This window comes from Zalophus californianus, chromosome 5 (genome assembly GCF_009762305.2).
Source record: "Zalophus californianus isolate mZalCal1 chromosome 5, mZalCal1.pri.v2, whole genome shotgun sequence".
Classification (NCBI taxonomy): domain Eukaryota; kingdom Metazoa; phylum Chordata; class Mammalia; order Carnivora; family Otariidae; genus Zalophus; species Zalophus californianus.
This window is the reverse complement of record NC_045599.1, coordinates 93,795,718-93,820,349: the sequence shown is the minus strand read 5'-3', so window position 1 is coordinate 93,820,349 and position 24,632 is coordinate 93,795,718. Positions and strand designations below refer to the sequence as shown.

The 24,632-nt window shown below is 45.5% G+C and overlaps 1 protein-coding gene across 5 annotated transcripts in view; it reads left to right on the top strand.

The window, feature by feature from the left end:
- RANBP17 (RAN binding protein 17) overlaps nucleotides 1-24,308 on the top strand; it is a 324,861-nt gene extending 300,553 nt beyond the window's left edge. For all 5 annotated transcript variants that reach the window (XM_027605977.1, XM_027605978.1, XM_027605976.1 and 2 more), the window contains 3 exons: nucleotides 19,755-19,853; nucleotides 21,718-21,845; nucleotides 23,802-24,308. In XM_027605977.1, the coding sequence (XP_027461778.1) occupies nucleotides 19,755-19,853; nucleotides 21,718-21,845; nucleotides 23,802-23,898 (324 nt within the window). In that variant the 3' untranslated portion in view covers nucleotides 23,899-24,308. The remainder of the gene's footprint in view (nucleotides 1-19,754; nucleotides 19,854-21,717; nucleotides 21,846-23,801) is intronic.
- The last annotated feature ends 324 nt before the right edge of the window (nucleotides 24,309-24,632 follow it).

The window sequence follows — 24,632 nt, the reverse complement described above, 5'->3', positions numbered from 1 at the left end:
TCTGGAGAGAGGGGCACCTTCCGCAGAAGTAGAACAAGAACTCTGTGGTTGTCAGTATTACTGATTAGGGTATGCCGTTAACTTATTAACAAGGTATTTTTAGCAATTATATTCTCTAAAATCTAAATACATTGAAGGGACGAATAGAACATTTAGATTTGAATTTATCTCACCCTCATCTATTTAACTATTGTGTATAAGTCAGCTATCATAAAACCCCCCCAAAAGTTCTAATTATGATTATCTCTCTCTTTCACTCCCTCCCTCCCTTCCTTCCTCCCTCCGTCCCCCCACCCCCACCCCCAACCTGGTATTTAACTACAAATTGTGAAGAGCTGTCAGGAGCTGTAAGAATCATACTTCAGTAGGGATGTGTGCTGAAAGAACATTCACCCTTTTCCTCAATCAGTCAGTCAATCAATGAAAATTGCTTTTTGTATAGTGCTCTTCATGACATGCATCCCAAAGTGAATTACAGCAAAAGGGAAATCATCTGCTCTTTTTTCATTTTTGTGTTTAGATTGAAATGATACTGCTCAACATTTTGACATCCTATACAAGACATCTTTCATACTTAAGATTCCATTCCCTAATACTAAGTAGAAGAAAGTGTAGTCGCATATTTAACTGATGTTGAGATTTTGGCCTATAGAACCTTAGCAACACTCTCACGGTCGGAAACACTTAAGCAGATGAAGTATATTCATGTTCTCTTCATCCTCTTAAAAAATAATTAGCCAGATTGTCTAATGTTATTAAAGACATTTCTAGTGGACCCTAAATAGAAAGCGTGCCCTCCACATGACCCATTAGCTCAGTCTGGTTGATTTGCCACTTTATTATCAAAAATATGGCGGTAGATTGGTACCCAAAACACACGCTGAAGGGACATTCACAACTAGATCAGAGGACAACATGGGTATAGAGGTTTAAAGGAAGCCAGGGATAGGTCATTAGACACCAAAAAGTAGAAAGCAGGAACTCACGTTTCAGGACAGAACTGGTTTTTGCACATGCTGCCACAATCTCAGTTTTCTTCACGGCACTCTGTGCGTGGACTATGTATTTATTTCTAGGAAAAAAAAATGATATTGGCAAAATATAAGTGCTTCCTGTGTGCAGCTTAAGCTTTTTACATATGTGTATAATCTGATTTCATCATCACAGTATGTCTATGAAGCGGTGGTATTATGATGGCCACTTTCTAAATATAGAAACCGAGGCACAAAAAGATTAAGTAACTAACTTGCCCAAGGTCACACGTAGTAAGTGGAAAAACTACAGTTCTGGCCTGTTGAACTCCAGAGTTCACATGCTTAACCACAAAGCTATAGCTTGTTGATGACTACTGATCTGAGGTTGTATGTATGTTTTCAGCACTCACACTGAGGCAAGTTGAGCTTCCAGTAAGTCCCACCGGGGCCATCCTTAAGGTAGAATGATTTTGAGCAGTTATCCTATACCCCAACTTCGTGTTGCCGCCAGGATGAAACAGATGGGCAGTGACCCAGAGAGGTGGTGGGCAAGGGAGAGGGAGCTTGCTTTGCCAGCTGGTACAGAGATCCTTGTGCTTCCCACCATCACTGAGGCAGAGTGAACAGACCTTCCTCTCCCCTACCCTACACCCACACCCAATCATTAATTCTGTTGCCAGACACTGAGAGTATAAAATGGGAGTGGGACCTGTATCCTTGAGAAGGCCGGCAGAGTCTAATAGCGTCACTGTCTCATGATGTTCCTGTGTTCCTTTCCTTTAATGTCTTTGAGGTAGCTCTTGAGGTTTGTTCCAGCCGCGTTTTTCTCGGATAGAGGCAATATGGCAGCCATGAAATGAGGATGGGGAAGCAACAGGTGCTCTCTCTCTGTCCCCCGTACCCAGTGCACCTCTAGGCTTCATCCTGACTCTCACTACTGACTCATCAGTATAGAATGCCAGTCGTCACCGCTTTCTAGTTGCAAACAGCTTTTCTTCTCTAAAGGAAGCTGTTTCTGCTACTGGGTACTGTTAGCTCTTAAGGGCTTCTCACGTTGGCAAGTCTCAAAGTGATACCTTTGAGCATCCCTCTCCCTATCCTTTCCATTCTACAAACTAAGATGCCTACAGAGCCAAGCAGAAAACTTGAAACTTAGGAAAGCAACTCAAGTTGAGTACACATCCCAGTCCTTCCGGGGGCATCCTCCACACAGGGCCAGCTCATTCTTGCCCTGTAAGAAGGTACGATCCAGTGTTGGCAGCTATATTGAGATTACCTCTCCCACCCCCAAAGAGAACCAGAAATCCAGGTTTTTTGATGTTGGCCATTGACTGAAAATTTAAAACGAAACAAAAAAAAGAGAACACTCTGCAGGCCAGCACTGTATGTCTGGTTACCAGTTTTCCACCAATGTATTATGTAATCCTAGAGGATTTCAGAACCAAGATCTCCCAAAGCATGATCCCTGATACTTCTCACAGCCATCCCATGTGGGACTGCTGATGTTTTAATAATTTTTGAAGCACACTTTTTTGATTGCTTGATTAAAAAGGATGCTGTTATTTTGCTCTTACATTTGATTCTGTACATAGGTGTCTATTAAAATTTAAAGAGGGCATTTATTTACATTTGGGTTGTGTCTGTGCATACAGGATGGATGCAATCAACAGTCAATGAAACTCGGTTAACACCTCCCAAACATTTTTTTTAATCTTCAGAATAACCGCATTTGAGTTTGTGTGTGTGTGTGTGTGTGTGTGTCTGTGTGTGTACACACAATCTAATTACTAAGGATCAAATCAGAATATATGAGAGGACCAGGGTTGGACAAAAGTATCTAGGTAACAGCCACCTTATAAAAGTCCAGATGGCAATAAAACTCTTGAATGATGAATTTGTGACCACCACCCCAAAGATCAGTTTAGAAAGTTAAAGTATATAACTTTAAAAATAGAAAAACTACGTTGCTTTTTTTTTACTAAAATGGCATCTTTTATTTTTAAAAGATTTTATTTATTTATTTGAGAGAGAGAGAATGAGAGATAGAGAGCACGAGAGGGAAGAGGGTCAGAGGGAGAAGCAGACTCCCTGCCAAGCAGGGAGCCCGATGCGGGACTCGATCCCGGGACTCCAGGATCATGACCTGAGCCGAAGGCAGTCGCTTAACCAACTGAGCCACCCAGGCGCCCGTAAAATGGCATCTTATCTGTGATATTATAAAATCATTGATCCACCTGTAAAAGGATGATTCTAGTCCAAATTTTTTGTTATATACCCTATTTTGCCATTTTGGTTCTATTTTTGTTATGGAAGTATTTGTTGAATAACTGTTTCAAATATAACCAAAAAAAAGGGTGTTTTAAAACAGAAAAATTGGTTAAAATAAAAACCTATTCTTAATTTATGAATCATCAAATTATTATCAGAACTGTAATATCTGTCTTTAACAGAGTACCTTTTCTTACCCAAAGATCACTTCAGGCTTGATACTTGTCTCAGCGTCTAGCAGAGCCTGACACCTTGTATTGGCCAGTGAGTGTCCGCAAAACAAACCCCTCAAAATTCATTCGCAGAATTACAATCCGCAGTCAGTGACTTTAGGTTTCAAACCCAGCATGGTCATAGACTGCTACATTATAAACGAAATCGGAACGCTAAGAGGAGATTACACCTTTATATACGATATAACGATCCTGCTGAAATTTCTCAAGAAAATTTCATCCTAAACATGGGTGAAGAAAAAAATAAGCACTTCAAATATTGTTCCAAATGGTTAACAGAACAGAGAAGTGTTTTTTTTTTCCACTAGGACATGTGTTTTTTACCTCTAAGCACAGTTTAAAGATGTAATCCATTGATAGCATAACTTGCCTTATTAATTGAAAGGGATGGAATCCACCAGATGTAGCCCAAACCAGCAGAGAGTTGGGTGACTAAGCAACAGCAGAGACACCATATTGAATGAGCCAGAATTCAGTCTCCAAGTCATTTATTTCAACCAGTGACAATACATTGAAGCTCCTGTGCCTCAGCAGTGATTGATGGTTTAATATCATATATAATTTTTTTTAATGAAGGAAAAACCATTTAAATATGTTACCATTTGCACTGGTATTCTCCTATGTACATAACTGCATTTAATCATTATGGGGATTGTTTTTATACTTGTGTAATTTGTATCCAAGAAATAACTGTCAAAGCCATCTCACGCTGTTGCTGGAAATGGTACAGTGTGCTTCATACTTGAATAGATTCATTCTTCCCTGCACATAATTAAGAGTGTTGGAGCTTTCCTGCCACCACATAGGAATTCCATGTTTACATTTCTGAGAATGAAAAATTAGCCACAATGTGCTTTTTCAAGTTCCCACTTTCTGGGGCTATGATATTTAAGTACCTTAGTTCTGTAGCAGTGTATGATTTGAAGAGTTTGATTTTAAGACTTTTAATATTAAAATACATAATAAAATTTTATTATCTAATTACAAGAGGGTTTAGCCTCTTATTAAAGTTGCTAAATCAGGCCTAGATTAGCATCATAATAACACAGTTTGACATGGAATACTCAAAAGTCAAGTTCGAAGGAAGGGACAGGGGTTTTTTGTTGTTTTAGGGGGTCTTCTCCTCTGCCCACCCCTTGCACAATATAACAAGGATGAAATGCATGTATGGAAACAAACAAGGAGCAATTTGGGACGCTGGAGAAGGAGTGGAGGTGTCAGCCTGGGACGGTACCCTTAGGCAAGGCAGCTGGTATATGTAGCCTTTTGTTTATCTGCTACTGGTTTCTGTAGCCTGTAGGCCGGCACCAGAAACAATCACTCCTACAGGGTCAGCTGCTGGTCAGAAGCAAAGTAAGAAAAGACCCCGCGTTCAGACGCGCAGCCGTAATTTCTGTAGAGCTGGCACCTGCTACGGGTGCGCAGCAGGAAGGTGAAAGGTCAAAGAGGCAGTTGTTCAAAACTCCAGAATGGCTTAAAGGGACTTGTAGATTAATCTGCTTTATTAACTTCTGTATATTAGATAACTATTGCTGTGAATGACAGTACATCTTTTTTAATAAGTCGCATCTCTTTCTCTTTTAAATTAGCTTTTGAGTAATGAATATTAAATAGAAAGCATTTCAGGGGTAATTAAATGAAAACAGAATGATGTCATTTTACAATTATATTTGTATGTTTATAGAAGAGGGGAAGCATAATGTTTTCCAAAGAGCTAAAAAAAAAGAAAAAAGAGCCAGCTCTTCCTAAAGAAGAATTTGAAATAAATAAGTCACGTGTCCATTAGCCTTTGTGTTTAAACTGAAACATATAATGTAGTTTGTGACTTAGCATCAAGTCACTGGGTGCTAGTGGCTCGATTCGGCATTCCCAGGGGCTCCAACTATTTTCTTTATAAATTAAAGTGACTGCAATCTATCACCGGTGTTTTATCTACAGTTTAGCACGGTCAGTTTTGCTGTGTAGTCCTAGCGAATGTTCTCAGAATAGCAAAGGAGTTGTAAAAGATGAACAACGGCCATACCTTTTCCTTCACATTCATGTAAAACAGAGAACACTGCATCTGGGGAAAAAGTGCAGAATTTTACACAGGTTTTGCCCAAAATAATTAGGCGTGCTTGATGACAGATCTCTCACCCAGTATGGCAAATGGCAAACAAGTTGGTTTTTAGCCTCTTCATTAGTGGTGATTGGCATAATTGGCTATCATTGTAAATTAAAAGTTCCCTAAATGTATCCTTTTTTAGAGCCTCTGCAAGGAAAATTTCTAATCCATAGATTAAATGCTGACATCTACTCTGAGGAAGTATCTCACAATCGGTGTTCTTTTTTTTTTTTTTCTTTTTCAGAGAGAGTGTGTGCAGGGCAGGGGGTAGGGTGGGCAGAGAGAAAGGGAGAGAGAGAATTTTAACCAGGCTCCATGTCTAATGCAGGGCTCCATCTTGGGACCCTGAGATCATGACCTGAGCCAAAATCAAGAGTCAGACGCTTCAGCGACTGAACCACCCAGGCACCCTCACAGTCTGTGTTCTAAAGGGATGGTTTTGTCTGCTCTCAGAAGTTCTGCAGTTGACATCTGCCTTTTTATGCTGACACAGCGCAGGGAGCAGCATTTAGCCATATTTCACAAACAGAAGTCGTTCAGGATTAGTACTCCCACATTTTAACACAAGCACAGTCTTCGTGCTCTGAGCAGTGTTTCTGTGACATGTGAATATGACACCTGAGACTGTCTTCCTGTGTCATACCCAAGGCAGCCCAGGGCTCACCAGAAGAATCCTAAACTTGTATGGATATCACAAAGAAGCTGATTAGCTGGACCAGAAAAGATTGAGTTAGAAGTGTTTCCTTACCCTACCACTCCAAAGTGAAAGAACTTCCACACCTCCTTCTTAAAGATCTAGACTTTTCCTCCATCCTGTAATAGAAGCTTTATTTCCTGCAGGGTCGCTAAGACCTAAGAGGTCACTATGGAGGAGCAACTTCAGACGCAGACAATGGTGATGAATGGTTATGATGGAAAAGAAATAGAAATAATTATCATATGCTAGGCTCTGTGCTAAGTACTTAAATATATGTATTTCTCATTTGTATTTATATTTGTATTTGTGAAGTTTCACTACTTTGGGAGGAAGATACTCTTTTCTACATTTTATAATCAAAATATCGTAAGTGCACCTTCAAGAAGTCTGGTAGCCCAGTCGCTGTCATAACAGCTTCTAAGTAGCAGAACCGTGTCCTCTTAGCCAGCTGTGCAATACTACTTGTAAATGACCTAGAGACAGGACTGGTAGGGCAGGAGGGGGCAGGGCGGGACTCACAACATTCATTCATCTATAAATCCTTGACTGAGCCAAGGGCCCTTCCTTTGAGAACTGATTAGACTAGAGGTAAGCACTTGACCCAGGTTGGCTCACTGAGTCCTCTTCCCTAGACTTAGAAACTGGCATTTAGAAGATGTGGGTCGGCCTCTGGTCTTCACCTGACCTGAAATACCAAGAGCCATGTGGCACCTGTCCCTGCTGCCTGCCCAGAGAAGTAGCCAGTCGACAGCAAGAGGAAAAAGCACCAGACATGCTGGGAGGGTCTGGAAGGAGACCAGCAGCCCCAGAGAGAGACTGAGAACAATCCCACCGGCCTTCCTGGGGCAGCCTTCTCAGCCTCCGAGAGACCCAGCTACACTGCCTAATCCAGGGATCCTCAAGTCACCCCTTTTAGACCTGACTTTTGTCTGTGGTAGTTAGTTGCTGTCCTCAAAGCCAAAAGATTCTTGACTCAGGGAAGTGTGAGGACAAAATGGACCAATGAGTATAGACTCACCTAACACAGAGAAGGTTTTCAATAGTATGTAAAATTTAAAAAACAATGTACAGGTACCAGTAACTTTTTTATGTCCCTAAGGAGAACATATCCCTGCTGTTCATACATATAAAGGTGAAAAGTGTCCTTTCCGGGAAATCCCAAGGCTGTGACTTCAGCCGCATTACCTAGGTCTTCTTAGTCCCACATGTGTGTTCTGCCTTTCTTAGAGTTCTCCGTGTGACACACATTCTCAAGATCGCAAACCCTCACTGGGGTGGGCGGTGGCGGGGGGGGAGGTACATGTACAATGTCATTTGGATTTGATTCTTGGCCCCAAACTGACTTCTCCTCCCTTATTCTTCCTATGCACTCCAGGCATCACCTTGTGATGGCAAGAATGAGAATAAGCTTTAGGACTCTTTCCGTTGACGTGTCTTCACACCTCATGTTTCCTCTGAGTCTCACAGAAACTCTAGTGAGCAGTAGGGCCAATATGGTTTATTTTCTCAACTTGGGAGTATAGGTACGTCCACAGATTCAATCCGCAGTACCTGTATGGGACAAGTAGGCAGAGATGGAGAGGCAAAGTCCCAGAGCCAGTAAACAGCAGTACTGAGACTCCAACTAAGGCTTTGTTGTCTCTAGGTCTCACATAGCTTTTACCTTACCAAGGCATCCCGGGACTTTAACCTGCTCTCCTCTCTTGGCATGTCTCCCACCTTTATCTCTCCAACTGGCGTCGTGAAGGGTATGAGAAGCTCTGTGAGTTTCTTGAGAGAATGGCACTGTGGAAAGTGAGGGTCAGCTTCCTGAAGGCTTTATTCATTTTACAGTTATCACTGGTTTTTCACATACTTGAAGGGTAAATAATGGGAAATTTTCCCAAAGCATGTGAGTGTGTGCCAGAGTTGTGAGCTGAACTTTCATATTCATTTTGTCTTAATTCTTGGAAAGTTTAACCAGCAGCAACCATTGGTGAGGCTATGAGTCCATCTGATATGTTCAAGAAAACTTTTTTTTAATTTTATTATGTTATGTTAGTCACCGTACAATACATCATTAGTTTTTGATGTGGTGATCCACGATCCATTGTTTTTGTATAACACCCAGGGCTCCATGCAGTACGTGCCCTCCTTAATACCCATCACCAGGCTAACCAATACCCCAGCCCCCCTCCCCTCTAAAACCCTGTTTGTTTCTCAGAGTCCATAGTCTCTCATGGTTCATCTCTCCCTCCAATCCCCCCCCATTCATGGTTCATCTCTCCCTCCAATACCCCCCCATCCATGGTTCATCTCTCCCTCCAATCCCCCCCCTCATTTTCCCCTTGCTTCTCCTAGTGTCCTTCAAGAAGACTTCTTATCTGATTACAGTCTGATGACCACTTACAGAACAAGGTAGAGGTTCCCTAATCCTCTGGCCTGTCATGAATTACTGCTACCTTGTAAGCTTTGCGCCCAAGAATAACTCTTGCATATTAATTCTTCATCCCTTGTCATGCTTAGGAAAATACAGACAGTGCTTTCAGACGGACGAAATCCCATCCTCCTTTCAGAATCATTTACTTGCAAATTCTGTATTTGTTAGGATTTTCTGCTTTACTACAATCAGAGCAGATTTTGCAGTCAACGAACCTGGCTTTGAATACTTCTAACTGTGTCCTTGGGATAGTTACTTTACCTCTTCAAAGATACCAGCACTTTAACCAGGGCAATTCTCAGCCTTATTGGAACTGGCCTCCAGGATCAGGTAGTTGAGCTAGTCCCTCCTGAAGTCTCATGCCCAGACTCCCCAAGACTTTGCCAAGACCCCTCGCCTTAGCTCTTTCCCATTCTGTCACTCCTCAGCCTACTCCATAACTTGGAACATCACTACCGTGGAAAAGAAGAACAATTAAAGTGCATACTTAGTTGAGGTCATGTGAATAAAGAATGTGAAGTAAACTGCCAAGAAGGAGCGATGAGAAGTGCAGGGCCTGGAGAGAACTCTCTCAGGCCCCAGAGAGACCCACCAGAAAGAAGATCCTAAGCAAGAGCTCTGTGTTAATGCCCGTACTTAATGTGGCATCTGGTTTTAGATAGGACGAAGAAGTTCCACTCAAGGAACTAAAAGCGTCAATTAGAGTTAAGTGCATTTAGGGACGATTTCTCAGAGACCCTTTAGGATTGGAAGGAAACAGCTTGATGGGCGGGCAACAAGAGGTTGATAAATACTTGGGCTCCAGGAGCTTCTTAAGGCCACAAGGACCACATTTTATTCCATTCTGTACCACGGTGCCTGGCCCGGCCCATAGTAGGCGCTCAGTGAGTCTCTGAGCATTGAATACGTGTGAGAAATGAAGAGGGAGAGGAAAAGGAGGGAGAAGCCCTGGCACGGCACATAGTAGGCACTTAGTACGTGTGTGTAGCCTGTGTGCATCTGCACGTAATGAGAGCCAGTAGTGGAATATTAGTGACTGGAAACCTGTGTGCAGGTGAAAGAAACCTGGCACATCACGAGAGGGGCTCACAGCCTCATAACCCTCCAGAGGCCTGGCCTGTTTTGGAGTCTGCACTTGAAGGGAGCACTTCTGGCCTCAGCAAATGATGTGCTCTTATCCCACAGAAGAAGCATGCCCTCCCTCCCCAACCCCATCTCCTTCCTGAGCCCCCTGCATTACAAAGAGGCTGAAAACAAATTGACAGAAACCTGGAGGAAAGGAACTCAAGTGATTTAGGAGAATTGAAGGGCTGGCTTATGGGGCCAGATTAAAGAAGCTAAATATGTATAGCCTGCCTAAGTGACAACTAAATGGGGCATTTGATAAGTCTATAAATACTTGGAAGATGTAAATGCCAAGGAGGAAAGGGAATTACTTAGCATGGCACAATGGAGTATTGGCATAATGGGATAGTATTAAGAAAGGGAAAATGAAGGTTGAACATCAATAAAAAGCTTCCTGACAAAGAGAACCGTTCCTGACAGGGGACACTATTAAGTTATGCGCTGCGGGCCAAGGGAGGTAATGGCAGGTGCCATTTCTCAGGGTACTGGCCACAGAGCCAGCAAAGAGGGAGCCGATCTCCACCCCAACTGAGGCACAGGGGCCAGGCAGGTGACCTGTGTCTGTGGCCTCCCGATCCTGGAACAGGAACAGAGCTGCATCCGTCAGATGGATGGGAAGTCAGACGGCCCAGGCCTCCTAAAGGGTCAGACCATCTGGAGAGGGGCTCCACCGGCGGTTTGTCCTTCTTCAGTGTCACCACCAGTTTCATTCACCTTGAACGGCACCCCATTGCCCGCAAGATAAGGCCCATGTTTTGTAGCACCCGTCCCTAGGCCCTTCACGAGATCTGGCCCCTGCCTACCTACTCAGCCTCCTCTGCCTCCACCGCCCCCTCGACACCCTCTCCAGGCCCACAGAACTGCTCGCCATCCCCCAAATACGTCCCCAAACCTGTGCACCTGCTCGCCCTTCTCCCACCCTGTGTGCCTGTCAGACTTGGCTCATTCTCTCCGACAGCTCCACATGTCACCTGTGAAGGCTTCCTCGCCTGGCCCCCACCCGAGGCAGAGTTCATCAGCCTCCTCTGGTCTCTTAAAGCCTCTCGCACACCTTGTGGCACTTGCTGTGCTGTGTTGTCATGGCTTATAAACTGTGTATTCCCTTCCCTACTCGACCGTGAGCTCTTTTGAGGGCTGGGACTGTGTGCCTTGTTCCTCTGTATGTTCCCAGGGTGCGACACAGAGCTTGGCACAAAGTGGGTGGTCAGTAGATGTCTGAATAAGTCAGGGAACCGGGTTCTATTCCTGTCATTCCTTAGGCTTCCTATGTAATTATTAGGGCAAAAGAGCTTCCAAATCTCAGTAACTCTGAATCATCTCCTTGGCCTCCTGGCCAGCACTCTCTGCCATTTAGACGACTATAAATAAAAACCCTCAAATCTGAAAGGCAGCATGCTGTCCTCTGTGGTTTAAACATAAACTCTAGACTAATCTTTAATGGAAAATGCTTCCGAGGGCCTTGTGAATGTGCCACAAAAATACTTTTTCTCCCCACACAAAATCATTGGAACATAATAAGTAAAATAATCCTCCGCTGTTGGTTATGAAGATTTTTAGGTCCATCTAACTATAAAGCCCTTCAGGAAATCAGGGAGAATGTAGTGACAGATGAGAGACAATGAAACATTGAACCTCGTACTGTAAGGATAATATATTTATTATGAAATACAATATTCATTGCACTCTGCTTGGATGACTGCACGAGATGCCCTCGTGCCATTATGCCTGATATCGCTGATATCGCTCTGTTTTGAAATACGATATTCATTGGGAAATGTTGTGATGACTGTTCAATAAAGTAGCATGCTATTGCCCACCCCTTCCCTGATTCTGAGTGGCCTCCATTAGAGTTTACTTTATCGCTGAATATTTAATATAGACATGTGCTTGTAGTCTCCGTCGTGTATATATACGTCTGCCGGTTGGGGTTCATCTCACTGCTCCATCTTTCCCGAGTTCACTGTTGGACTGTTGGCTTGGGAGACAGCAGCAACCTCCCCACCGCCCTTAGCTCTCCAGGGGCCATCTAGCACCCAGCCCCTTCTCTCCATGGGCAGTCTTGCATTTGAGGCCATGCTGTTAAAGCTCTGACTTTATCTACAGCTTCAGGGGCGGGTTGCATTTCTTGGAAGGATTTCATTGCCTGGGAAGAAAATGGGGTATGCACGCAAGGCTTCTGACCGCCCCACTCTGTCTGTGCTACCAGACTTGCTGGGGCCCTCACCGTCTCTGGGCTGGACTTTTGCAGTAGTATCTAAACATTCTCCCTTGCCTCCGGTACCAACGCATCGTTGCCTTGCTCCGGTCTCCCATCAGTCATTGTTCTAGATCCCAGAGCTCAGCATTATTCGGAAATCCTTTGAAGGCTACCCTTTATGCACTGGCCCAAACTCGGTTCTGCATTTAGCATGACAGCACAGGCCTTTTAGAGCCTGGACTCAGCCCAGCCTTCAGCTCCCTGCCCTCAGCTCTGCTCCTTTCTACTCAAAAGAACAGGCTAACTGTTCCTCAGACATCCCAAGCCCTGTCTGTTTCATCCTTTCTCCTTTTATTTCCTCTTCCTGATACATCCTTCTTCCCCGGTGATGCTTATGTGCGTCTTCTAAGGTTCAAGCTAAATATCACCCATCCTATGAAGATAGGCTGGTCTTTTTAGGCAGAATCATAGCATATGTGCCCCCTCTCTCTTGAGCTTGTACACATATTTGCTAATTTAGGGACCCCCAGGGGCTAGGAGAGGCCATTAGAGGTTCTAGAACCTGGTTGTGTGGCTGTCATTCATTTGGGAATAAAAATAAGAGGAAAGTGGCTTTGGAGGTGAAGGCTGTTCCTCTACATATAGATTTTCCCAACATTCCCACCCAGAGGAGACATAGATGACGTTTTTCCAAGCGATGCTGAATTTTTACGTCAAATGGGAAAAGTGTTCTGTTTGATGCTGGCAAGAGAAGAGTGAGAAGGAGTTTCCCAAATAGTGCTGCGTGGCAAGCCCTGCAGACTCCCAGTGCCCCAGGTTTTCTGGTTTTATTTGAGTGCAGCAAGCTGCTTTATGAGATCTGCAGCCACTTGAAATATGATTTACTACTCGTAAAAAGTTTCAAATGGATAATGAAGATTCAAGAATGAGACTCACAGTGTAGCGTAGTCAATTTTGTTGCTCTTGCTCTCCAGTACATCTCTGCCATTGAAATGAATTATTTATTATAATTTATTTCAACCATGGAAAATAAAACTGTTTTCATTGTGATGTGCACTGTAACGTTCAGAGTAGACACATTACATGCAGTACTCTCAATTAATTAATCCTGAAGTTTTGTTCCAACTTTATCTTCTTTCGTATAAGCCAGGAGACTGGCAGGTAATTCTTTCCCCAATAAACTATGATTAAAATGAATGTTTTCAGAACTAGGGGTAATGTCGGTAATGGAGAAAATTGAAACAACAGCAAACCTGGGTTGTGTATTTCCTTAGATTTTACAATGGATGGAATGGATGGAAGAGTTTTTTTAATATCCTGGGCGATTTATCACTTGGAGAAAAAGCATCCTTAAACTTCGTGGAGGAGGGGGCGGAGGAAGAGAGTGCTGTTGGTTTAGATGTGGACATATGCACTGCTAATATATAACCAGCTGAGTTAACCAGTCCTGCAATACCTTTATTGGTAAAAAAGATGTTTTTCTTTTCTTTTTCTTTTTTTTTTTTTTTTAACTTCGAGAGCAAAGCTAGCATTGTGCAAAGGCCAAGTAGGCAGGACTCCCAGATGATTTTCCAAAGGAGAACAGGTCACCCATAATTGATTGCAATTCTTTAAAAATAAGAGGCTCACTGCATCTTGCATTTTGTTTGATTTTTTTTTTCATTTAAAGTGCTAAATACTTGCTACTATTATGAGGCTGTAAAGACACAATAAGAATTTAGGGAAGTGCTTAATATGTACAGATATTAGAAGATTTAATGTAACATAGATGGTGGGGCTTAGTTAATCCAGGCAGGAAAATATATGCTTATTTGTCCATTGCTTTCATTTTTCATAACATTCCGCTAATATCACATCAGTAGACAGCAGACGAAGAGAACAATTGATTCCTTTTCCCTAAAGATGACTAGTATCTAATTTGAGGAGGATCACATTTCAATATCAGCTGTGCACATGGCCTCAGGAACAGCACTCGGTAATGACAGCAACTCCCTTACTTCCACAAGCACTGAGAACCTGGAAGCTTTTCCTCCTTCGGCAGCGTTCAGATTCTCACAGATCCTGATCTCCATCCTGGGCATGGGGCTCTGGAGAAATTACTGTGGAGATGGGTAGAAGGTTTCTCTGCTTTTTCAGATCCGACTGCACTCTCCCGGCAATCCTGTTTTTGTTTCACTGTTCTTAACTAGGGCCAACCTTCCCCCTGCTGTCTTACTGGCCTTCTGAAAGGCCATTTACGTGCGTACACCAAGAGATTCCTGATACTCAGGACCAGCTCTTCAGTTTTGGGTCCATTTATCATTGGTCGTTCGTCAAAACTTCACCAGCTCCTTGTATCAAAATCAAGAACAATCTAGCTTGACCAGAGGTGCGGAGAATTGTGTATTCTACTCCTCTTCCCATTAAGGCCCCTTACCGCACCGGTTAAGACACCTCCTTCTGCAGACATGCCCTCTTGGGCACGGCCCTGACCGTCCTTGCTTTGCCTTCCTCCCCCGGTCCTCCCACTTAGACCCAGGCACAGGGGAGCCGCATCCAGGGCCTCTCGCCTTTTCTCTGGCTGCCCTTCCCTTTGTCAAAGCAAAGCCTCCTTCTCAGGCCCTCTTTCTGCCACCTTCCGACAAGACCGATTGCTCTTGCCCTGTTCCCGTTTTCCCTCTCCCCGGTCCGCAGGCAGCACAGTCACAGCATGCCTGAAATGCACACGACCCTGAAGAGGGAAGAGCTGCGGTCCCCTCACTATAGCCGGGCTTCGGGCCCTGCGCTGTCAGGGCTCGTGGCGTCGCTCCAGCTTCAGGCTTCTGTCTGTCTGATACAGGCCGGGAGCAAGGAGGGTTTGAGTTTTTTCATCTAGTTCTTAGAACTCTGTGGAATGGTTTTTAGTTACATTATTCAGTAGGCTTTAAGAACGCTAACAGTGAAAAGCATTCACCTTGTAGGGAACGTTGTAACTCAAAGGAAATTAGCGTAATTTACTAATGTTTTCAATGATGTTAATTTAAATTACTGTGTACATGGTACTTTTGGTGGGAGGGAAATTGTTATTTTTAGAAAAACATTCAATGGACCATTTTCCAGAGACAGTCTATTAATTATGTCTACTGTTGTTCATCTTGAGAGTCTGAAAATCTGTTAACCACATTTCTAGAAGCGTTAGGTAGGAGGCAGGAAGGTCTGCAAACTCTCCAGGAATTGCTGCCCTGGATTCTCATTGCGGGGATTCCAGCAGCTGCCTGACTCTTCGGCAGGTGGCAGGGTGGCTGAACAGAGGGGATGCATGTGGGCATCAGATCCGGGAGGCCCACTGAAGGTGCCAGAGTGAGCGGTGGCCGGAAGCGAGCCTCGCCGCCCACACCATCAGGGCCCCGGCAGGCTGCGGCGGGAGCCAGACATGCTGCTGATGGTTGCAGCACCACTGCAGACTGTGGCAGGCAGCAGGCTGGCGTGAGGGCGCAGCCATGGCCTCCGGACCCAGGCAGACCCATGCGCGTATCTGAGTTCTCCCTCACTTCCGGAGAGCTGTAGCCTGATGCCTCGAGCAAGTAACTTCCTGCTCGGGACCTCAGCTCCGTAGTCTACAGAGTGAGGATAAGGCCTACTTCAAGGTTGGCTGAGGGTTAGACCTAGCACGTGCCGAACAGAGTGTTGAGCACCCAGAAGGCTCTCCATAAGCTATAACTGTTAGGACCGTGGGCAGTGAGAGGACTCACCGGGCACAGCCTCTCTTGGGTGCACCTGCTGGTCGGTGCAGAAGACGGTGCTTCAGCCTTCAGCCTTGGTAGCCCCCACGAGGGCTCTGGCTGCTGGCTGGAGGGACAGCGGGGGCTTAGGAGAGTTCTCAGCCTCTGCACACAAAGGCAAGATCCTTGGAAATGAACAGTGTATTAATTTAGATATTTACCCATTTCAGAGTTTAGCCAGAGATTGAGGCCAGAACTCTGTTTTTTATACGATCCCCTTTCAAAATGTTCTTTAGCTCTTTATACTTTCGCTCTTGATAGTTCATCCATCCTTTCTCATTCATTCATTCATTCATTCATGTATCCATTCTTTCATTCAGTCGCTATTTCCCAAGCCTCTGCTCTGTGCCAGATACCATGCCGGGCCCTGGGGGATACAGAGAGCAGGCCCTCGTGGTCTTAGTGCCCAGGAGTTTATAGACTAGTCTCACTACCAGTCATCACCCGGCACTCACTGGGGCCATGTGACTCCCACCATCCCGCTCTACCCAGCTTCTAGAGCCACTGGGCCTCCAACTTCCTTAGAGTACATACCCACCGTCTAGCAGCAAAGCCTTCAACACAAGCGCCATCTTTGCTTATTCTACATCAGCCGGAGATAGAACAGGAAGCGCCTGGTGTGAGAGCATGTGGTCACCACCTTGCCGCTGGGAGAGCGTGACCAGCATATCCAGGCTGCAGGGTCCGCTGTGCTTCGGGCTTGTGCCCAAAGCGTCTTAGGGCAGAAGCGTAGGAGAGGGGCCGAGGGGAGAAGAGAGATGCAGATGACACAATAGAACTTGTCTTAACCTTTCCAGGTCAGATATTTGTGGTAGCTTTGTGTTTGATTTGGAAGATGACAAGCTTTCAGAACAGCAGAAACAGTCATTCAGACTCCATGCTAATACATGTGCCAGACAAATAGGGATGGCTTGGGGACTCTTTCCTATGGTGGCTTATTTTTTTACTGCAACTCTCAGTGAAGTTAGATAATTGCAAGGAGACTATAGTCTCATTTATCTGAACATAATCAAGACATGAAATGGGGTGCTTCATTGAGGCCTGAGATTCCATTAGGTCACACCACAGAGGGAAACCATAGTTGCAGTAAAGGAACACTAGTAATTTTTGAGTGCCTACTGGGTGGCAAACACGGTACACAATGCTTGACACAGATGAAGGAAGTCAGTCCTCACAGCAGCCCTTCAGAGTAGTTGCTATAATCCCCTGTTTTATATGTAAGAAAATAAAGGCTCAGAGAACTGAAGGGACTTGCCCAGCATCCAGGTTAGGTAAGTGGCAGGCCTGGATTCGGCCTCCTTTCTGGCTGGCTCCAAAGCCTGTCCCTACCACACCATGTTGGTTTTGTTTCACGGAGGGCCATTTCCTACAGACTCACGCTAAAGCCCGTGGGAAGAAGGAAGGAGAAAGGAGTAAGTGCTGAGGCAATGTGGATTATGGTTTTCCTAAGTGGACCGAGCCACACAGCTCCTCTTCCAAAATGGTCCCTTCCCTGGTTAGGCAGGAGAGCTGCTTGGGATAATACAGTGGATAATGTGTTTCAACATAAGCCCTGGAAAATGTAGCCTCAGTTGAGCAGATCGGAAATGGCCATTCCAGCCATCCTGTAACAGTATGGAAGTGAGCAGAAGTTGGGGGAAGGGGGCCCTGCTCACAGCACTCCTTGTACTAAATCCTCTAGTGTTTTGTGACTCCGTGCAGGCTGGGGTGCGCTGGTGCAGAGTCACCAAGGGCCCTCCCCTTTCAGTCTGCATGTGTCCATATCATTGAGCACAGAGAGCCTCCTACCAGAGGTTTTGCATTACCTGGAACAGGAGTCTGTACTTAGGCATTTCACCCACTATTCTTCCAAACTGGGAGAGGGAGAGCTTCTCCAAGGGAATCTGCCACATCGCTTGTGCTGTTTCCCCCATACCCTCTAGGATTATTAGAAAGAAAAAAAAAGTTCTGGAAATGAGCTGCCACGTCAATAGCACTTGAGCAGATTTGCTCACTAATCTCCATTTTTCCGGAAGAGTAAAAAAATTTTTTTTAAAAATCAGACATTTTAGCCAACTTTATTTTTAGAGAAGTATTTTATTCAAACATCGCCTTACTTATTACAGACATAAATACATGCATTCAGACAAATGAATCCACGGGAGAACCGTATAAAGTAATTGGCACATCACTTCAGGATGCTTTGTCAGTTACTGGAGGAGTTTGGTGCCTCTAACTTTAATCTTTTCCATTAAAAATATCCATTCTGCCTTCAGATTGTGAAGCCCATAATATTTTAGACTGTCTCCATAGATCTGTTAGTTTTGCTTGTCAATTTAATTTGTGGCTCTACGACTTTGGGTGACTTGTCAGATTGTACATGGAAGCATGTAATCTACAAGTCATGTTCAGCATGCCAGGCTTGAGACCTTGTCTCTCCCCAGAGAGACTGGACATACAGTAAGTGTGGAATTGGCCAGTTTCATCTGCAACCAGCCTGTTAGGATGACAACGATGATGATGTATGGGATGGCAGATATTTCTAACTACAGAGATGCTCATTACTGTTGTTATCACATACCTTAAGCGTTTATGGCACGTTTTCCTCTCTGCAACACTTTTTTTATCCACCCTCTCATTTGATTCTCAGAGCTTTCTTGGGCTAGATTATTATTTCCCTCTTGATAGCTAATGAAACTGACACAGAAGCTGGCCTGAGATCGCCAGGCAGATTGGGTTGCGGAAGTGCAGGGGACGAGAGTCGACGCCACCAGAGCCCAGTCAGGGGTCATGTGGGTGGTAGCTTGGCCACATAACTCCCATTTCCCCTGCGCTCTTTGGGGCACGGGAGCTCAGGGGCTGTGGAAATGGAAGGACTAGAGATGGGAGGTAAAGAGCCCAAGGAAAGGCAAAGTGTACCATCAGCTGAACGCAGGGGAGCAAAGCTTGTTTCCCTGCCACTTGCCCAGAGTAGTGCAGAAACCCCAACCCTGGCCTTCCTCCTTTAATGTCACCCGCAACCGCATGCATTCTACCTGTCCCCAGAGGGATCTTGCTTAAGTGCAGATCTAAGCGTGTCTCTCCTTTGCCACAAACCCATCACAGGCTCTCCCTTCATCACGATGAAGTCCAGGCTCCCCAGCATGGTCTACCAGCCTGGCCCTGGGGTCTGGCTTCTCTGGCCCCCATCTCTTCTCTCCTGTCACACTCAGTTTTTTCCCAACCTCCTTTTGCACTGCTTTCTCTGCCCAGAACACATTTATGATGCTCTCCTTAAACTGAACCCTCTCTGTGGAATCTTCCCTGCCTTCTCCCCAGAGACCCAGGAGCATCCCTCCCTCCGCTGCTAGCCCACTGCACTTGGCCCAGCCCTATTTCTGGCTATCTGTTTGCTCTGTGCCCTGCCCCAAGAAGCTTCTAGCTCCTCCAGGGCACAGGTCACGGTAGATGCCTGTTCTCTGACCTCTCTTAGGTGTCTTGCAGACTTTGAATTTAAGAGGATACATTTGTATGTACATGTAAAAGTGAAGCGAGTGAGTGAACTAGTGAATGAAGAACAAATGAGCCTGAGCCAGCAGGAAACAGGACCTTCCGAGGTCACATGGAATGTGTCCCGTTTCTCCCTCCCTCTGAGAGATGCTGCCCCCCAACTTGACCTCTAGTGAAATGAGAGGCAAGAAGGAAGGTGAGCTGGGCTTCTACCTGGCCACTTGCATGGAGGAAAGCATACCAGGATTGAGAGGCAGAGACTGATCCTCTTAGCTCTGTAACCTCTGATTTCTGCCCACCCAGAAGGTTCTCACTGAAGCTTTTGGTGGTAGAAACTCTTCCTCAGGGCACTGGGAGTCTTGGCCAAGAGTTCCAGCCTGCAGCATTATAGGCCTGCAGAGTCAAAGCTCTTTGTCCAGGAAGAGCCCTCATGGCTGTTGGCACAACATAGGGGTAGAAGGTGAGCACATGACAGACCTGGGATTGGGGGACCTCTGAGCCAAGGTCTTCATTTGACTCTGTCTTCTAGATGATGTCTGTCCTCATGAACACCATTGTCTTTGAAGACTGTCGGAACCAGTGGTCAGTATCCAGGCCTCTCCTGGGGCTCATCCTGCTCAACGAGAAGGTGAGTGTGATTGCGGGAAGGTCCACAGGAGGTGGTCGCTGGGAGGAGGGAGAAGCTGTACGCCAGGCCGAGCTGTGACAAGAAGAACAGAAGGAACAATGGAGCTTGAGCTGGAACCTTGAACTCTCTGGGGCAAGGCCATATTCCCCCAGAAGGCCCTTCCCCAAAGGCCTCACATCTTCTTCAAGTAAGTGAAGGCCTCAAGACCAGCTCTTCTGGAACCCGGAGCCCCCACACGTTGGGCAGGTGGTTTGCTCAGTAGTGCTTCAAGTTCACACTCATTCCCCTACCCCGTTTCCTGTGGAATTCCGAGCTACAACTCGGCTCCTCTTATATTTGGGATCCTCACTGCCCTATGTGGTCGTCATCCCTTCAGGGACTCACTGCGGAGCCAGCACCCTCCATCTGAGAGCACAAGTCTCCAGCTCATAAGTGCACTCACCACCTGGGGCGGCCTCCCAGGCCCTCCAGCTTCCTCCTGGACGCACCCCCATCTCCCCGGCATTCAGCAGGAACAGTGCATTACTGCTCGAGAGAATGAATTGTCTATACAATAAGATAGTACTGGGGAGAAAGACAGTGAGATTAGAGGCAGCCGCATACATTAAAATTCAAACTGAAATCCCAGCCTTGGAAGGAAACTAATAGAAGAAGAAAATATATCAAAAAGAGAAGAGCTGTCTCATCATTCACCTGTGCTGAAGTATCCAATTTTAGCCACATTCAATAGCACTGTCATTCATCTTCCCTCGGTGTTATTGTGATTTAAATCCAAGCTCTATAAAAGAGAGCAGTTCTTTTAAAATGATTGAGAGGGAATAAGGGCAAATTCAGTGTTTAGAAAAAGCTTATGACATCACAATATTATACTTTACTGATGGAGGCAATATTTCATGGTTTGGGATGAAAAACTAATAATTTTCTATTTGGTGTGAGTCACTGCATCATTATAAAAGGGAAAAATAAGTAGTTTTGTGCATTCCCAATCTTGTTCAGGAAGACATTGTGGTTTAAGTGTAATGCCTCTGATATATAGTATTTAAGTATTAGTCTGACTACATATTAATTATGTGTGTTTTTGATGTGGGCTGTTTTAATGTATGATGGAAATTAAATATCATGCTGTTTGGGCTTGGATAAACACATGACTGGCAAAATGTTGTCTTTGTGCTGAAATTAAGCTGTTTCCAAAGATGAGGAGCTGTGTGTCGTGTGAGAGCTTGTGTGTGTGTAGAAGCCTGCAGACCCCAGCAGAGGAGAGGGGCTGTGCAGCTCTTTGGGACCAGGCATGACAGGTGTATTTCTTAGTGCAGGAAGGCCCTCCCAGAATGAAGCAAGCCCCTTTAGCACCCTGCCTCAGCGGCGGAACAGACCCAGCCTAAGCCAGCGGACAGGGACTTGGGACAAAGTCCGGGGTTGTGTGAGGAGTCAGTCACTAAAGCCATGGATGATGCTGTAGCCTGAGAGAGGACCCTGAGCCTTTCCTCCAGTCACTCCAAGTTCTCCCTGTTAAGGTCTTCCCCTCCGCCTCAGAAGGGAAGAGGCCCTTCCTCTTTTAGCCTTTCTGAGATGAGTGGAGGGGAGAGTCAGGAAGACCTTCACACACTCGGTCCCCCACAGAGGACCTAAATTGTTCAGTGACGGTAGAACAATTATCACAAGAGATCTTTATGAGAAGGGATAATACAGTTTATACCTCGGAATGTATCTGTTGCCTTGGCTTAAAGTTCAAAGTGGTCCTGGACCGAAGCTCCTTTGAGAGTGAGGAGCACTGAGCGGATGGAGCAGGTCGAGACCCTCCCCCACAGCTCTCTCGGGGCCCAGGTTTGGCGTCAAGGCCCTGAGCTGTTCTGTCTCCCCACAGTATTTCAGTGAACTGAGGGCAAGCCTGATAAACAGCCAGCCTGTCCCCAAGCAGGAGGTCCTTGCCCAGTGCTTCAGGAACCTGATGGAAGGAGTGGAGCAGAACCTGTCCATCAAGAACAGAGACAGGTAAGCACTGCCCAGTAAGCTTAACATCTCTGGCTTGTGGAAAATAACTGGATCGTGCTTAACACAGTTCACATATTGATGTGACTTTTCTGTTACACCTTGTAACCGTAGACTCAGTTTCTTTCCATCCAATAAATATTACTAGGTACTCGCTTTAAAAAAAAAAAAAAAGATTTTATTTATTTATTTGACACAGAGAGAGAGAGCACAAGTGGGGAGAGGGGGGAGGAGAGGGAGAAGCAGGCTCCCCGCTGAGCAGTGAGCCTGATGTAGGACTCAGTCCCAGAGCCCTCGGATCATGACCTGAGCTGAGGGCAGACGCTTAACCGACTGAGCCACCCAGGCGCCCCATTTGCTTTTTTTTAAGCACCACGCTAGGCACTACATAGGGATGCAGAGATGAATAAAATGCAGCCTGTGCCCTTATGCACTCTATAATCCAACAGAAGATATGAAAAATAACTCACTGAAAAGGTCAAAAGAAGGAAAGCTCAGATCTGCTACGAAGGATGAGGGAAGGCTTCCCGGCATTTGAACAAGCACAGGCTTTGGGGTTAACCGGACTCCAATTTAAATTTTATCCCTGCCTTCTACAGGCTGTGTGGCAGTGAGTAAGGCAGTCAACTGCTCTGGTCCTCAGTTTTCTCACCAACAAAATTGGTTGTGATATTGAAATGACAGAATGTTGTAAAGCATGGTACCTAGGACATACGAGCCATTAGTTCTTCCTCTGCCCAACCTTTAAGAGTGGCTGGTTTTACAAAAGTTGCCAATGAGATCTAAATGAAAGGAACCCAGACTTATCAGGTATGCTTTTATCCGTTCATTTATTTAGAGTAGAAAATTTTATTGAGCATCTACTATGTGCCAGGCGTTGAGGATACCAGTGGTGAACTAATTGTTCAAGGTTTTTGCTTCACAGAGCTTCTGATGGAGGAAACAGACCATAATGAACAACGTAGACAGAAATTGTTTTTCAGGGGGTTGGGGTGGGAGGCACTGCCTGCACCATCCTTTTATAAAAGTGGCAACGTTCAGATGCTTCACCATTTGAAATGCGAGTCATCAATCATCCCAATAACCACAGCAGCGTGTGGTGGAGTCACCAGTCTGGGCTCTGGCAATAGAAGGCTAAGTCCCGTAGGCTCTGCAAACACACGCTTGACTGCTCGTCCCGTGCCACGATCCTCTGGCAGGCAGAAGAGATTGAATGAATGGGGACTCTGCAGGTGCCTGTTGGGGGGAAGATTGCATCACTTGAGGCTTGGGAATTTGAGGACCCCCTCCTGAGCTGCTCTGTGAAATGATGCCAGACTGCCCTCCCATTTAAGACAGTACAAATGCTTTCCATGTGCTGCGCACTAGGTCGAGTACTTACGGGCATTGTCTAAACTGATTCAGTAAATTCTCACTTCCCACAATCTCATGAAGTAGCTACTCCAGTCGAGCACCAAGACAAGAGGTTAAGTGTTCATCCACGATCACTCTGCTAAGTGGTGGAGTCAGGATTCGAACCCAGGTAATCTAGCCTGGTTTTCTCATCTGCAAAATGAGGATACGAATACCTGCCTTTGGGAAGACTTGTGATGCTTAGATGAATTTATATGTAAACTCAACCCAGTGCCTGGCACATAAACTTTGAATCATTTCTTTATATTCCTTACCATCTGTGTGTAATTTGACTTTTAAGAACAGTTTTTAAATAGTACGCCCACCAAATGTGCCCCTTACAATGGTCCAGGTGTATCTGGTGGTAAGCCTTGTTTTCCAGGAGGGGAAGGAGGGAGGGGGTGTTGGTGGCCGAACAGTCGTGGGGCAGTGGAGGTGGGAGGTGGGAGCTTGGCCAGGATCTGGGGCTCTCTCCAAGGTCCTGAGCTCCGCAGTGGCTTTATCATCCAGAGGCTCACACCACCTCGGCCTTGCCACTGCCCCCCGCCTTTCTTCCTTTCTCCCCAGGTTCACCCAGAACCTGTCCGTCTTCAGAAGAGACGTGGCAGAGGCCCTGCGCAGTGATGGCAGCACCGAGCCGTGCAGTCTGGACATGATGAGCTGACCGCCTCCCCCGACCATGTGCCAAGCAGCCTTTACCGAGAGACTCTTGTGCGTCTGGGTCCCAGGACAGTGATGTTGGCTAGCCCAGGAGAATCTATTTTTCAAAACAAACAACAACAAAATCCCTACCTTTTTATAAGTCTGGCCTAATTATAAGAATTTATAATAGTGCACAATGTAAATTCAGTCTTTGCTCTGAGGAAGCAAAAGATGGGTTTTCAGTCTTTCTATAAAATACCATTATCTTTGTTCTTATAATGCTCTGAAAGGGTGTAGAAACAATATTTAACCAAAGAACTTAATAAACCAGGTTTGAACCTAAGTCTGTACTAGTTAATGGTACTCTGTAATCAAGGGGGTGAATGTCTTGGAGCTACAGCCTTCAGCGTGGATCCTGAGTTGAGACAAATACCATTTGAACCTGTTAAATTAGTAGTTTGTTACGAGTCTGGAAGAGGCAGCGTTGGGGTCTCTGAGCTGTGGGCCTTTAGAACGAGCCTGGGAGCACTCCAGAGCATCCCACAGGACTGCGCACAGCCCTCCTGGCCTCAGCAGCATCTGATAAAGTTGAGAGACAGTAACACAATTAAATGACTTACAAACAACGTTTGCTTTTCACTGGCATAAATCTGAAGTGGTTCAGTCTAGAAGGATTAAGCCATGCAGTTACTGGCTGCAGAGCTATTCCCTCCGAAGGCGTTGGGCAGCCCTGCAAGAGGCGCTGGGTGGGGCGGC